Raw genomic sequence first — 16508 nt, 5'->3', positions numbered from 1 at the left:
CTGGTGAAACTCTATGAATAGTGATTCCAGAAAATTTCAAATGAATTCTCCGTTTCGACTGCGAAAGTAGTTACAAGGTCGTTAGAATTTATGAGTTAGATTTTGATAACAGTAAACCATGCCTAAAATTTAGCCAGAAATCGGAGTGAAACTTGCTTCAAAAATTTAATTGAACATTTAGTAGCGTTTTGCAAAATGATGGTAGACTTTCAAGTACAACTGAAAGAGATGATACTGGATTGTGCGGGAGAAGATCCATCAATAAGCACTTGTAAACTTGTCTTATAATGCACTCTTCGAAAAGTACTATGCGGAGACTGCTGATGATACAATAATTACACTCTTATTACAAACAATCCGTGCAGGTATTGGGACGAGACGATTTTAAATCCTACATTCATTTCTGACAATGGATTATCTGAGATTAGTGGCCCTCACTTTGAACACTTGTTATGAGTTTAAACTGTTCAAAAAATTGTTTAAATGGCTCTGAGCACTATGGGACTTAACATCTGAGATCATCAGTCCCCTAGAACTTAGAACAACTTAAACCTAACTAACCTAAGGACATTACACACATCCATGTCTGAGGCAGGTTTCGAACCTGCGATCGAAGCAGTCGCGCGGTTCCGGACTGAAGCGCCTAGAATCGCTCGGCCACCACGGCCGGCTTTTAAATTTTTGCTATAAGACTGTTTATGTCTGTAAAAAGTTAAATAACAATTTCCGAACATTTGTTTTTTTCATGTCAGAGTAGTATAGGGTACTCTACGTTCTACGATCTTTATAACAGTGATCGTAAGACTTTTTAGGACGAAGACTGTTTGCTGATGATTCTGAAAGCAATATGGTTACTTCAGTTAATGATTTTATCATATATCAGACATTCCTAGCTTGACGCAGTAGCAGTTGCATCTCTTCTTAAATTGAGGGTTAAACTCGGAGGTAGGTAAGCGCTCCTGAAGTGTGTGACGCTCTCTAGCCTTGTTCGTTATCACCCAGTCCATCCAAGGTACTTGATCTGTGATACTAGCTCAAACATCTCTTTGCTCGTCATGTATCTGCCAGGTATTTTTTATCTGTGCTGTATAATTGAAAGGGAATGGGCGACGGACGGTGCAAACTGTTGCTATCCCTCTCTTATACGAGGAATTAAATTAACAGGAAAGGTAATGGAACGTTTGTGTTCGCTGGCCTGTGGCAGGAGCGGCTTCAGCATGGTGACGCTGACGGCGGAGCCCACGCGGTGGCTGCCCAGCCTGCTGGAGGAGTTCAGGAGCCGAGGAGGCAAGCTGGTGCACCCGTACACCGTGCGCGACCTCACACATCTCGAAAGGGAATTCGACGCCGTCGTCAACTGCGCCGGCCTCGGCGCCGCCAAGTTCGTCAAGGATGACGACGACCCCGTCTTCCCCATCCGCGGGCAGGTCGCCAGGGTGGGTGCTCGACTACTTCTCTACTCAAACACTCGGGGTTTAACTTGGCCGGCTTCCTTTATGCCTTCCGCGATGTTGTACCTTCCCACTCGCAGTAAGGAATAAGGAGCTTCATAAATTTATTTTTAAATCATGATAGCTTAACACGTTTCGAAACGTACTCTTCGCCTTCGGGTGACAAACATTAATTTCTAGCAGCCATCGTTGAGATAATACTTCAATTAAATTCGAAATATGTGTAGAAAACATAATTTTGTTTGTGCTGCCCACTTCCGTGTTAAGTTCCTACTCTTGTCTGTAAGTTAAAGGATCTTCTAGGTCAAGGAAACACGGCATATCATAGCGACACTGACAGACTTAATTGTGGTGGAACAACACTGAAGCACGTAACGTACACATCACTAGAGACGCCGCATGACACATACACAGCCAACAACAACAACAACAACAGCACAACAAAACACCACACAAACAAGAACACACAGCAACAGAACAACGACATAAAGAATACATCAAAATAAGAAAGAAGATTCAAGATAGTACACAATGACCTAAAAGCACAAACTCACATATAAAATAACAAACATTTTCAAAAGACAAGGCATAAACATAGCATTCAAAAGAGACAGTTCAATCCAAAAGTACATTCCAAAAATAACAAAAGACACAGACAGCTATCAGAAAGCAGGAACATACCAACAACAGTGCAACACATGTGATGGAAGATACGAAGGACAAACCAGCAGATCTTTCGATACTAGATACAAAGAACATGTCAGAGTATGGAAATATCGGACAAGCTACTCAAATTTTGCAGGACATTTAAGAGAAAATAATCACAAACCTACTACAAGAGAGAAAGACATGAAAATACAATAAATAATGAAAGAAACCTCATAATCTTACAAGAAAATTACCACACTTGCGACACAAAGGCTGAAAGGAAGATACTACTAAATGACCAAGTGAATATGACTAACTACTCACTGTTTACACTGATTGATCTTATAACAGATAGTAATCCCAATACATGATCACGAATCCCATTTCTCTCACAAGAATATAAATGTTCGTGAATAAATAAAAAAAATTAGAGAATAAAATAGTGCACACACAAACAGACAACAGAACTTACATGAGCACACATATATTCACAGAAAAAAACGGTTGAAAGGGAAACATGTGAAAGTTGGCAACACTACAAATATCACAATACACACAGAAAATGGCAATTAAATTGCTATACGTTGAAAACAGTGACCAAAAAGAAAAGCGCATACTTTCAACCAATTTGCCATCTGAGGAGAAGCTGTTTACTTTAAAAATAATGAATTACACGCTGATCAGTTTATTATAAAAACCTCAACCAAATGTTTTAAATCTATAACCTGGACTTGCAAACAATAACCTGTATCTGCGGACGAATAATTCATGTACTGTTTCAGGGCACTCACTGAAGATGTCTTGTAACTAAGGCGAAACGCGTCTGGATGCACAAAAAAAAAAAAAAAAATAAAAATAAAAATAAAAAAAACTTAATATGCATCATGCGAAAGGCGTTTCTCTTTTCAACTACTGTAATTAAATTCGTAGTCATACCTCGATAATACCAAAACAAAGTTAATCATGCATGTGTGTATTGAACTGGGGACCTAGAAACGACGGAGAGGCTTCGGCCCCACCATAGCCCTCAGTGGTACACAACCCCCAACACGCTACAGCAATCCACTCACCCCACCGCCGCCCCACACCGAACCCAGAGTTAGTGTGCGGTTCGGCCCCAGTGCACTGAGAGAACTTTGACGGCACAACGGGCATCTTGTGTTCTCTCATGTGACAGCATCGTCGTGCCATTTTTCATGAGGACAATTCTGGTCGACACATGCCACGTATCTTTATGAACTGTCTGCTTGATTTTTAGGTAGTCCAGAGGCCAGGAAGATCTCCAGATCTCTCCTCTACTGAGCACGTGAGTGAGCAGCTCAAACAGAAGCTCCACTCCAGTTCCTGTATGCGCGATACCAAGGACGAGTTACAACAGCTGTGGGCCAGCTTACCTCAGAATAGTCTGCGACTACATTATGAACCCTTCCCAACCGAATGAGTGCATACTTCAAGACCAGAAGGGGCGGGAATGCAAGATCACACTGATATGAGTACTTATACTGCCAATTTCTTTGTAAATTTGACTAGATTTTGCAATCACTGAAATAGAGTAACATGCCCTCTCAACCCGTAAAGTTTCGTCTGCTTCCCTCTTCCCGTTCTGGGTGCTTAACTTTTTTGTCAGGCAGCGCACCTTTAAGCTATTCCATTCCACAAGAAGTCCCATTTAGAAGGATTGAAGGCGAGAAATGGAAATATGGTGTTTTTACATGTAGGGGAAACTTGATGAAAAGAAGAACAGCAATTATAATTTTTATTTGAGTGTCATAATTACAAAGTTTTTTTTAATAACATTACCGGTTTCGGCTATGCGATTTCCGTCTTCAGAATCGCATAGCATAGCCGAAACCGGTAATTTTATTCAAAAAACTTTGCAATCAAGATTATCAAATAAAAATTATATACATCATGATCGCCTTCCCGATTATCATTTTATGCAAAATTCTGTTCAGAATATTAATTATTAATAAGGATGAAAAGATTGTGATAGAGATTCAAAGAGATTTAAGTAGTTAAATTTCACAATCACTTGTGAACAATAAGGAACAGTAATTGCCAATATACGATGTTTAAGCTAAATCTTCATTGTTTTCGTGAGGTAAAATCCAGAATGACACTAACCGTAGTGAAGAAGACACTGCAACGTAAGTGACAAGTGTGAATTTAGTTGGAATCGTTAGTGTTGAAATGCTTGTCAAATAAACAGTAGCTGATTTATGTATTTTGCTCTTTCGGAGTTATATGATATTAACTATTTTGATATACTTGACTATATGAATTAAAAATACGTAACGATGTCTAAATCGAATGCGATAAGTACTAGGCACGAGCTACAGCTCTTAGCCTTCCCCTATTCATGACTGTGTAAGTTCTACTATCCCCTCACGTTCACCCCAACTACATAAATTCCTATGAAATTATATGTTCCAGAGCTTCATCTTCATCTATGATAATTCCGATTGTCTGTATTAAACTTGTGACTGATAATATTCTCGAGAAAAAGGTCATAATGCAAGAGGAACCTCACAAGAAGTGATCAAGATTGGATTAAACTGCCATGACCTTGATGGAAATCAGGAATTACTGAACGCAAACGAAGACGTGTGCTTAACACGTTTTTGAAGCGCCCGAGTGGGTGGCGCTACGGTTAGCACACTGGACCCGCATTTGGGTGGACGACGGTTCAAACACTCGTCTGGCCATCCAGATTTAGGCTTCCCGTGATTTCCCTAAATCGCTCCAGGCAAATGGCAGCATGTTTCTTTTGAAAGGGCACGGCCGATTTCCTTCCCCATCCTTGGCACCATCCGAACTTGTGCTCCGTCTCTAATGACTTCGATGTCAACGAGATGTTAAACTCAATCTTCCTTCCCTCCTTATTTTAAGGAAGCGACTGTTTCAAATGTGGCTCTCGCCAAGTGACGTCATTCAGTCTCCGGGCAGACGATAAATGCCAAGAGGTTGTCCAGTTCACCCAGATCTCTTTATCACGCATCCATCATTCTTGCCTTCCTCTGGAAGATTCCAAACTCTACTGACTTCCCTACGTATGCAGAACATTGTGCCACCCCAAAGTCTGTAGTTTTAATCAGTGTTACTATGACTATAGCGGATACTAATATCGGAATCTGGAATGTTTTATTCGAAATGTCGCTGCTTAGAAACAGAAACGATTTTATTCGAAATATATTGCAAACAAATTGACACGTTCTAGATCATTTCGAGGAACCGATATCGTGGTTCCTGAAACATGCGAACAATTCAGTAAATAACTCAGATGAGCAATGATGGAAAAAGTTGCCAACTGTCACGATTCAGTGCAAACTATACCGCATGCACTGAATGTGGTTACCACGCTGCGATTTTTGGTCAAAAGTCAGCAGTCGTTAGTTTGCTGGTATTTTCCTAGTGTAGCCTTTCGAAAGGAATTAAGTGAACTGTTTCATTAGAGATTACATTTTCAGCTAGTTTACGAAAGTTTATTTTAGCATCTTTCACTATGATGTGAACTTTTGGAGCTGTCTACTTCGTGTTGACTTCAAATGTTTGGCAGGATCGCGCTTCTACTTCTTCCGTGAGTTTTGCGGCCACGTTTGGGCTCCTTAGTTCTGGCGTAGTAATATTGAACACCAATGAGAGTCCACATGAACTTCATCTACTGCGGGTTTGATCTACGCAGCTGTCGAAAACTTCAAAAGAAATGATTTTCCCCGCGAAACGCCATATTAAAGCTTCACATAACTGGCAACTAACACATGACATCGTTTCAGAGACGTTCTCACCAGCACTTCTGCGTTTTAATGAAAATTTACAAATCAATGTACGTTGTTTGGTTGGACTGTAGCGAAAGAGCTGAGACCTGGAAGTTAAGAAATTTAAGGAGGGAGAATGAAACACGGTGGTTCAGGATAATGAAGCCTTTTCCATCGAGAGGACTGAGCAGAAGATTATAGTTGAGAAAAGTAGAAGGTAGGACGAGTTCCCCCCTTGGGATGAGGACGTTTGTTAAAGCTAACACGTGGCACCATGTGGAGCACGTGGTAATTAACATAAACACCCAGACACACATACACACGCACCAAGCAGGAGTATATTACATACCTAGACCGTACGTTTTAATTGTGATATTATTTTATGTCTATTTTTCCTTCGCGCCGGCCGCGGTGGCTGTGCGGTTCTAGGCGCTCCAGTCCGGAGCCGCGCTGCTGCTACGGTCGCAGGTTCGAATCCTGCTTCGGGCATGGGTGTGTGTGATGTCCTTAGGTTAGTTAGGTTTAAGTAGTTCTAAGTTCTAGGGGACTAATGACCACAGCAGTTGAGTCCCATAGTGCTCAGAGCCATTTGAACCATTTTTTTTTCCTTCGCGGTTTCTTTTTATATCTGAAATTATGAATTATATTGCTTCTACGTACAGAGATGATAAGGTTTAATTTGCGTTCTCATATTTCAGGTCTATGCGCCTTGGATCAAGCATGTCTTTTTGGAAGAGTTCAGCGGTGGGAACTATGTAATACCAAAGTAAGTATTAGTTTGTATTTAGAAGTATTTGAGTTGTTTATACCGGTTTGTACATTTTTGTTCTCCTGTAGTTTCTTGGCTTAATGTACATGGGTTCCGTTCCGTGTTTCATATGCAGTTATGCTGTTTTTAGTTTGCCCTTTGCGTCCCCGTGAGAAATGGTGCAAGAAGAAAACTTAAACATGTAGTAGGTGTCTATTGCTGACTGGTTTTCCAGATGTTCTATCTAATTCGTGTACGGTTGAATGTAGACACGGTCTTAAAGTGTTTTCTGAATTTTTTTGTAACTTTAATTGAATTTTTCGTTGGTGTTCGACAGTACATGGTAAAAATATTAAATAGGAAATATTTGATAATATTCTGCAAAATTTCGTTTATCTCATTAGTAACCTCCTTTCAGTTTCTTAAGCCGTCGACAGATAACAAATTAATACCGCTAACACAGATAAAACTACGCGCTACTCACACAGACATTATTTATATAGATCATACAAAAATGATGACATGTAGATTGGTTGCATTAAATGGACTACATTTTTATGTCACGCAGTAATAGTTAAATATAATTAAAAAAGGAAAAATGAAAGTTTTTTAATGTGCAGATACTTAACAACAGATGGAAAATCATGCTGAATTTAAACTTTTAATGTAATATTTGTACAACGAAAACCTGATTTAACAGAAGGGTGGGGGGGGGGGGGGGGGGGGGAGACAAACTCACCTTCCTGCATTTCTTAACATAATGTAAAACTTCACGAACTGCATTCGTATGGGAGGTTTTCAGTTGAAAGATGACCGATAAAGCTTGAGTCTTTCTGTCTCAGCTTCCAGCTTCTGTCACGTATGTGTAATCTGACTGGCACAGCTCTTCCCTCATGTCCAACATATAGTTTTCCAAATGCTTGCATGTGATTTTCTGCACACCGCTCTGAGCCAAGTGTTGCAGTTTGTCTTTACTATTAAATGACATTTTTTATATTTTTTTTAAATTAGAAAATGCAGGTCTTTAGTTTGCGAGACTTCCAATTTCTTTGCGAGCTTATCTGAATTTTTGGGATTAGTGAATGGTGCACCAGTTTTTGTAACTTATGTCTGGTTCATGTAGGCAGCGTACAGAGGTCGTATAATTTTATTCATTATTTCTTTTCGTAATATATTATCAATCAGGGCAATGGCCTAGCCATTACATAAGAAGCCAAAGTTGAGTTCGACTGTGCTTTCTGAGTGAAGTGGAACTAGGACTTTTGGATGCTCAGTTCCTCTTCAGATGATGCCCGGTTCAGCCTATCACAGTTATTGTACAAAAAGAATCTGCACCATTATGCATCAAAAAATCCCCATCAATACTTTGAAGAGCCGTTTCTCAACCTCAAGGTTGGTGTGTGGTGCGCAATATTTGGTGCTAGCATCATAACACGATTATTTCATCAAGCTATTAATGCTAACAGGCATGTCCAGAAACTGTTTAATCACGTGTGAATCAGATCACAGATGATGAACGGCTGTATGGATATTTCCAGAAAGACGAAGCGCCTGCATACACCGCCTTTACAACTAGTCACAAGAGCGTGAGATGTTTGGTGAGGAGAGGTCAGTCAGCACACTGCTGCCCACCCTGTCCGCCAAATCATTCATGTACACAGAGAACAGCAGCGGTCCTGTCACACGTCCCTGGGGCACTCCTGATGATACCCTTGTCTCTGATGAACACTCGCCGTCCAGGACAACATACTGGGTTCTATAATTTAAGAAGTCTTAGAGTCACTCACATATCTGTGAACTTATTCCATATGCTCGTACCTTCGTTAATAGCCTGCAATGGGGCACCGTGTCAAATGTATTCTGGAAATATAGAAATATGAAATCTGTCTGTTGACCTTCATCCACAGTTCTCAGTATGTCATGTGAGAAAAGGGCAAGCAGAGTTTCGCACGAGCGATGCTTTCTAAAACCATGCTGATTCGTGGACATAAGCTTCTTAGCCTCAAGAAAGTTTATTATATTCGAACAGAGAACGTGTTCAAGCATTCTGCAGCAAACAGAAGTTAGGGATATTTGTCTGTAATTCTAAGGCTCTGATCTTTTACCTTTCTTATATACTGGAGTCACATGCGCTTTTTTCCAGTCGCTTGGGACTTTTTGCTGGGCGAGAAATTCACGATAAATGCAAGCTAAGTAAGGGACTAATGCCCTAGAGTACTCCTTGTAGAATCGAATTGGGATTCCATCCGGACCTGGTGATTTATTTGTTTTCAAATCTTTATGCATATTTCTCCGTCGTCCACACAGGAATCTGTTCGACGGTCAAATGCCCGTATGTTTGTACGGTTCTCCTGAGTGAACGGTTTCTTGAACGTGAAATTTAAAATTTCGGCTTTCCTTTTGCTTTCTTCAGCTGCCACATAAAATATAGCTTACTATTTATATTGTACTTGAAAGAATGTCAAATCTTGTTAAACAGAGAGAATATTTTATAACTGAGACGACTTCTATTGATAATAAATAGTAACTTTTATAAGTTAAGTTAGTAGCATGAGTTTTACCTTTTGTAGTTTCTGTAGCGAAGTTCTGGAAGAAGTCATTCAACGGTAAAAATATTGTTTTTTTTTGTTTGTATACCGGCTAGCTTTCAAAGAGCAGGGTAAAACTTTGCTAAGAAAAATAATTTTTCTTATTAGTGTCCAGAAGTGGGGTCGACTAACGATGAAATATAGTATATCTGGGACTATGGAAATCTAACTAATAAATAATTTTGTGAAAACCATCCCGTTTTTATTTTACAATAATTCAGATTATTATTTAGAAAAATTATTTCGTACATTTACAAGTTTCATGGAAGACTTCTTCTGCAAAGAAAACGCAGTGTAATTCGCAAACTTACGGCGAAAATTAGTTATCGTTTACAATGTTTAGTCCTGTTTAGAAATTAGAATGCTCATCAGCAAAGGAAATCATCGTGGAAAATAATAATATCGCAGTAATTGCGATGCATGGTATGTCATAAGACACAACGAATAATTACAATATTAAGAAACAGAACTCACTAGAACTAAAATGTCTGACAAGATAGAATCTGATAGTTCAAGAAGCTAACAGAAAGACGCTAGAACAATAGAGAGCGCAAAATCGGTCGCTTATCGTAATTTATGGTAGTAACAGAAATGTTAATGCCGCGCCGATCACAGTAAGCTTGACATTAACACTCAGACAATCAGCGTTACATGATCGCTGCAGTTAACGCAAAATATATCTTTCCTTAGACATAAATAATTAATTATTTCTACCAGGTGACGGTAGGTGTTATTACACAAACATCAGACTGGTCATCATGGGACTGAATGGAAGCCTTAGACCCGCTTAGCGGTTTTACGTACGACTACAATTTTCTTGGGTTCTCCGCCAGATCTTTTGCTAAGGTGTGACAGTGTAGTTGTTGTTTCCTTCACGCATTGACCTTTTCACAGTCGCACGAAACTCTACTAACCTTCGCTTGTCGTCGTTTGTGCGTCCCCTTTTGAACTTGGAGTGCAATAGCCTCTGCTTCCTCAGCATCTTATGAATTTCGTTATTAAACCGTAGTGAGTCTTCTCCATCCTTTATCCACTTACTAGGCACGTAATTCTCCAGACCACGATTAACAACCAACTTAAACTTTGCCCGTAATTTCTCTACAACTATCTTGTTGGTGATCACGCTTTGTCTCGAGGACGAACAGAGCAAGTAGTAATTATAACACTTGTGTCGTCTGTGCTGAAACAACAATCCTCTGCAGCAGCTGGCGTCAAAATACGTCAAGGGCAAGGATACGAGGACAGCGATAGTAAAATTAAAGAGATAGGGCCTGAAAATCAGCTATACTGAGAATCACTCCTCTTGCAGCCTGTGAACTGAAAATGAAGGCAGTGAAGTGGAAGGGGGAGGGGCGCGGTAACAAAGGTAGGACAAAGAAATAACACTGTTGTACAAGGTATCCTCCACCACAGACTGCTCAGTAGCATACATACTGTAAATTTAGATGTAGATGATCAGCGTATTAAACAGTCAGCTGAGTAGCAAACCTAGCTACACTCCTGGAAATGGAAAAAAGAACACATTGACACCGGTGTGTCAGACCCACCATACTTGCTCCGGACACTGCGAGAGGGCTGTACAAGTAATGATCACACGCACGGCACAGCGGACACACCAGGAACCGCGGTGTTGGCCGTCGAATGGCGCTAGCTGCGCAGCATTTGTGCACCGCCGCCGTCAGTGTCAGCCAGTTTGCATTGGCATACGGAGCTCCATCGCAGTCTTTAACACTGGTAGCATGCCGCGACAGCGTGGACGTGAACTGTATGTGCAGTTGACGGACTTTGAGCGAGGGCGTATAGTGGGCATGCGGTAGGCCGGGTGGACGTACCGCCGAATTGCTCAACACGTGGGGCGTGAGGTCTCCACAGTACATCGATGTTGTCGCCAGTGGTCGGCGGAAGGTGCACGTGCCCGTCGACCTGGGACCGGACCGCAGCGACGCACGGATGCACGCCAAGACCGTAGGATCCTATGCAGTGCCGTAGGGGACCGCACCGCCACTTCCCAGCAAATTAGGGACACTGTTGCTCCTGGGGTATCGGCGAGGACCATTCACAACCGTCTCCATGAAGCTGGGCTATGGTCCCGCACACCGTTAGGCCGTCTTTCGCTCACGCCCCAACATCGTGCAGCCCGCCTCCAGTGGTGTCGCGACAGGCGTGAATGGAGGGACGAATGGAGACGTGTCGTCTTCAGCGATAAGAGTCGCTTCTGCCTTGGTGCCAATGATGGTCGTATACGTGTTTGGTGCCGTGCAGGTGAGCGCCACAATCAGGACTGCATACGACCGAGGCACACAGGGCCAACACCCGGCATCATGGTGTGAGGATCGATCTCCTACACTGGCCGTACACCACTGGTGATCGTCGAGGGGACACTGAATAGTGCACGGTACATCCAAACCGTCATCGAACCCATCGTTCTACCATTCCTAGACCGGCAAGGGAACTTGCTGTTCCAACAGGACAATGCACGTCCGCATGTATCCCGTGCCACCAAACGTCCTCTAGAAGGTGTAAGTCAACTACCCTGGCCAGCAAGATCTCCGGATCTGTCCCCCATTGAGCATGTTTGGGACTGGATGAAGCGTCGTCTCACGCGGTCTGCACGTCCAGCACGAACGCTGGTCCAACTGAGGCGCCAGGTGGAAATGGCATGGCAAGCCGTTCCACAGGACTACATCCAGCATCTCTACGATCGTGTCCATGGGAGAATAGCAGCCTGCATTGCTGCGAAAGGTGGATATACACTGTACTAGTGCCGACATTGTGCATGCTCTGTTGCCTGTGTCTATGTGCCTGTGGTTCTGTCAGTGTGATCATGTGATGTATCTGACCCCAGGAATGTGTCAATAAAGTTTCCCCTTCCTGGGACAATGAATTCACGGTGTTCTTTTTTCAATTTCCAGGAGTGTACATTTCGGTATAGACACGCTGTTTTCTATTAAGCGTGATTGAGGCACGTTCGGGTGGACAGGTAACTGAGTTGCCTTGTGGCCGTTGCAGCATAGACTCGGTGGTGCTGGGCGGCACTAGCCAGCACAGAGACTGGGAGTGCGATGTGCGGCCGGAGGACTCAGAGCACGTGCTGGGTGGCTGCGCGAGACTGCTGCCTGCACTGCGGAGTGCACCCCTGCTGGTCCAGTGGGCAGGGCTGAGACCCGCCAGGCGCCGAGTGCGTCTCGAGGCTCAGCGCCTGCCCGGCTCAGCGCTCAAGGTGAGTACTACGCGCATAGCACGTCCGAAACGCACTGTGGCTCATACACCTGCTGGTCCAATGCAGAGGGCTGAGGGCCCTAAGATGCCGTTGTGGCTTGAGGCTCAGCGCGCACCTGGCTCAGTGCTCAATGTGAGTCCTATGCTCATAGCATATCCAAAAAGCACTGTAGCTCATCCCCTGATGGTCCAATAGAAGGGGCTGAGGGATGCCAGTTGCCGTGTGTGGCTTGAGGCTCAGCACCTGCGCAGCTCAGCGTTCAAGGCGGGTACTGTGAACATAGAACGTCTGAAACACACCCCTGCTGGTCTTGTGGAGGGCGCTGTCTCCTGCCAGGTACCTGTGAAGCTTGAGGCTCAGCGCCTGTCCAGCTCGAGCTCAAGGTGTGTACCACGCACATAGCAGGTCTCAAAGGCGCTGTGGCATCTGCTCCTGTTGGTCCAGTGGATGGGGCTGTGGCCTACCAGAAACTGTGACTTGAAGCACAGTGCCTACTCGCTCAATGCTCAAGGCAACACCTACAGATACAGGATGTGCCAAATGCACTGTGGTATGTATCCTTGCTGGTCCATTTGATGGGGCCATTAACTCCCAGGAGGTTTGTGCAGCTTGATGCAACTGCCTGCTTGGCCCATCACTCAATATGAATAATCTAAACTTGCTGCATCATGCATCCCAGCTGATACAATGGAAGGATATGCAGCCTGATTGTAATGCATACACTTTGTGTCTAAACCTCTGCCTGATTCAACACTCAAGGTGAGTATCAAAGAAAACACACACACACACACACACACACACACACACACACACACACACACACACACACACACACATGCACAGAATGTGTCAATCATGATAGAGTGCGCACCCCAGGAGGTAGTTGCTGATTGAGGACCAGCAACTGCTCAGCTCAATATGCAAAGTGTGTACTGCATACAAAGGAAGACCCAGATGCACGCAGTACACACCTCGAGTGCCGCAGCAAACAGGGCCTCAAGCTACTAAATGACTCATGTGGTTTGGTGCCCGGTGCCAGTCTTCAAAGTGAGTGTTACAGACACATGATGTCACAAACTTACAACAGTGTGCCATCCCACTGGTCCTCTGGTCTTTTGGACAGCTTGGTATCACATGTGGCTTGAGGTTAAGGACCAGCCTGTTCAGCGTTCAAAGTGAGTACTACACACAAAGGATGTCCTAAGCATGCTTTGTCACATACTCCTGTCAGCCCAGAGCGTGGGTGCAAGTGGCAACTGATCGTTGAGACTCACAATGTGAGTACTGCATGCACAGGATACCCCTGCACTGTATTGCACAACCCTGCTGATTCAGTGGGTGAGATTACGACCAGGGAGCACATATGGCTTGAGACTCAACATCTGTCTCGACCAATGATCAAAATGTGTGCTATATACCCAGGAAGTCCCAAACACGCTGCAGTGCTCATCTGTCTTAGTGCAGTCGCTCCCGCTCCAACCCCTAGACAGCAACTAGTGCTTGGAGTACAATCTGTGTACTGGACAGTTCTCTTTATAGACTTATAATCACAAGTGATGTTTTACACCACTGCAACTCAAGAAACACTTGGGTGCAGAGTGTTGCATTGAGAAACTCGGGGAGTGTACATAATGAAACAGAATCTTCAGAATGGGGATTAAGTATTATAGCTGTGCCACAGGGATCGACACTAGACCCACTGTAGTTACATATCAATGATCTTCCACAATATATCCAAGAAGTAGAAACACAGGGGTTGAATAAAAATATGGAAACACTGCGAGAAACGCATACTTGAATATAAACGCAGATGCTAGCCAAGCCTACATGTTGCGGCATTGTATTTGGCCAAGAACGACATCTGTGCAATGTCCTCAATACGTTACAAGCGTCAATCAAGATCAGAACAGAGTTTTGTGTAGTTTTGAGTGCATTACGAGTACGTCGGACATAATTGAATTCGAACGCGAGCGAATTGACGCTCGTGTGGTGGGTGCTTCTGTAACCGAGGTAGCCACAGTGTTTGGTGTTTTGGGAGGCACCGTACTGAATTTTTGGTTCAAATGGCTCTGAGCACTATGGGACTTAACATCTGAGGCCATCAGTCCCCTAGAACTTAGAACTACTTTAACTTAAGGACATCACACACATCCATGCCCGAGGCAGGATTCGAACCTGCGACCGTAGCAGACTCGCAGTTCCGGACTGAAGTGCCTAGAACCGCTCGGCCACAGCAGCCGGCTACTGAATTTTTCTACCGCATGCAGGAAAAGCGGAGAAACATCATCTAGTAAATCGCTAAATACGTTATTGCAGTGCCCGTGTTGTTAAGAAGGACGCGTTCCATAACATTGTTCTTACTGGAATAGGTCGTGCGACTGCAGTCGTAATGGCTTATTCTCATAGTCGTGCGTAGTCGCTTGTAGTTGGCGACCAGCCTGAGAGGCAAAGCTCCGTGGAGGCTTTGTGATATCGAAAACCAGCCAATGTAAACCTCATAAGGTTTTGTTGCCATTGCAAACGGAAATAAAGTCTTTAGAGTTGTTTAGTGGTATAATTTTTCCTACTTCAACGTTCATTTCTTTATTTCCATTACTGGAAGCTACTTCGTGACTCACTATTCTTCAATTGGCCGGATGATTGAGTGTTGTGCCCTTATGTAATTAGCAGGTTCTTAGTCTGTTATATCAAAAACTAAAGTTATTGGACGGTGTACGTCAGCCTTTCATTGTCAGGCTCTTGGTACTGGATACATCCTGGCAGTCAATAATGAGCGAGTGGAATTTTTACAAATAATGTAGAATCAAAAGATTTCTGTTCATTTTGCTGCCAAGTTAGCTTCAAGAATGTTGTGCAGTTATAGAAATCAGAATATAGACAACTTGCAATAGGCCGTCTGTTACTCGAAAAGTGACTTCGTTTTTAACAGCGATGATCTATTTAAGGCTTCAAATTTCGTTGTTTGTAGTCATCGAGGAAGCAACTAGCTGACATCATCGGGTTGAAAACCTCAACATCAACTCTCGGGTAACCAAATGAAAGGAACTAGTTTGTTTCTGCTTTATTTGTAAAAATTCCTTCAACTCTCACTATCTGTCGTGATCACTTTCCCGATAGCAAAAGCTTGACGCTTTCTACAAAAACTTTAATTCTTCATTCCTACATAAAGAATGGGAAAACAGATTTCTGCGTACATGGGGACACAACAGTGTCTCTCTCATTGGACAGCCCTTTGAATAAAAATGCAATAGTTCTATCATAACAGTAAAATTGAAAGTTGAGCGTTGAAGATAAAAAATAACGCTGCGAGACAACTCACACGGTTTTCTTTGGGTTATAAAACATTTTTTTTTTGTAATTGGATACAAACCGACACTTTTGATTGACGCTGGGTGTCGCATCAAAGACATGTTGAACAGCCTCTGTTTGGCTGACTCGTTACACACTGCAAAAACAAAATCGGAAATATGGGATGAAACACCAGGCGAAATGCAATAAATATTAAAATGCAATCAACGATTACGTACATTGTTGCATTTTGTCTACAAAGTCTGCTTAACGAGATTTCCTTCCTATGATTTTTGCTTCGTCGTATGATGATCTTGAAGACAAAGACAAGGTGATGGGCGATCTACTTGTGCTTGATGATCAGCTTCTGGATAGAATGGGAAGAAATGTCGAGGACGTAGCGAAAAATTACATTATACACTCCTGGAAATGGAAAAAAGAACACATTGACACCGGTGTGTCAGAACCACCATACTTGCTCCGGACACTGCGAGAGGGCTGTACAAGCAATGATCACACGCACGGCACAGCGGACACACCAGGAACCGCGGTGTTGGCCGTCGAATGGCTCTAGCTGCGCAGCATTTGTGCACCGCCGCCGTCAGTGTCAGCCAGTTTGCCGTGGCATACGGAGCTCCATCGCAGTCTTTAACACTGGTAGCATGCCGCGACAGCGTGGACGTGAACCGTATGTGCAGTTGACGGACTTTGAGCGAGGGCGTATAGTGGGCATGAAGGAGGCCGGGTGGATGTACCGCCGAATTGCTCAACACGTGGGGCGTGAGGTCTCCACAGTACATCGATGTTGTC

At 43.3% G+C, this 16508-nt stretch overlaps 1 protein-coding gene across 1 annotated transcript in view; it reads left to right on the top strand.

Moving 5' to 3' along the window:
* The window catches only part of LOC126094544 (D-aspartate oxidase), a 110516-nt gene that overhangs the window by 89212 nt on the left and 4796 nt on the right, over positions 1 to 16508 (top strand). The window contains exons 4-6 of the mRNA XM_049908975.1: positions 1205 to 1436; positions 6553 to 6620; positions 12200 to 12410. Coding sequence (XP_049764932.1) covers positions 1205 to 1436; positions 6553 to 6620; positions 12200 to 12410 — 511 coding nt within the window. The remainder of the gene's footprint in view (positions 1 to 1204; positions 1437 to 6552; positions 6621 to 12199; positions 12411 to 16508) is intronic.

Source organism: Schistocerca cancellata, chromosome 8, assembly GCF_023864275.1.
Source record: "Schistocerca cancellata isolate TAMUIC-IGC-003103 chromosome 8, iqSchCanc2.1, whole genome shotgun sequence".
In the NCBI taxonomy this organism is placed as follows: domain Eukaryota; kingdom Metazoa; phylum Arthropoda; class Insecta; order Orthoptera; family Acrididae; genus Schistocerca; species Schistocerca cancellata.
Note: the sequence above shows the minus strand (reverse complement) of the source record. Positions and strands in the feature narration are given on the sequence as shown.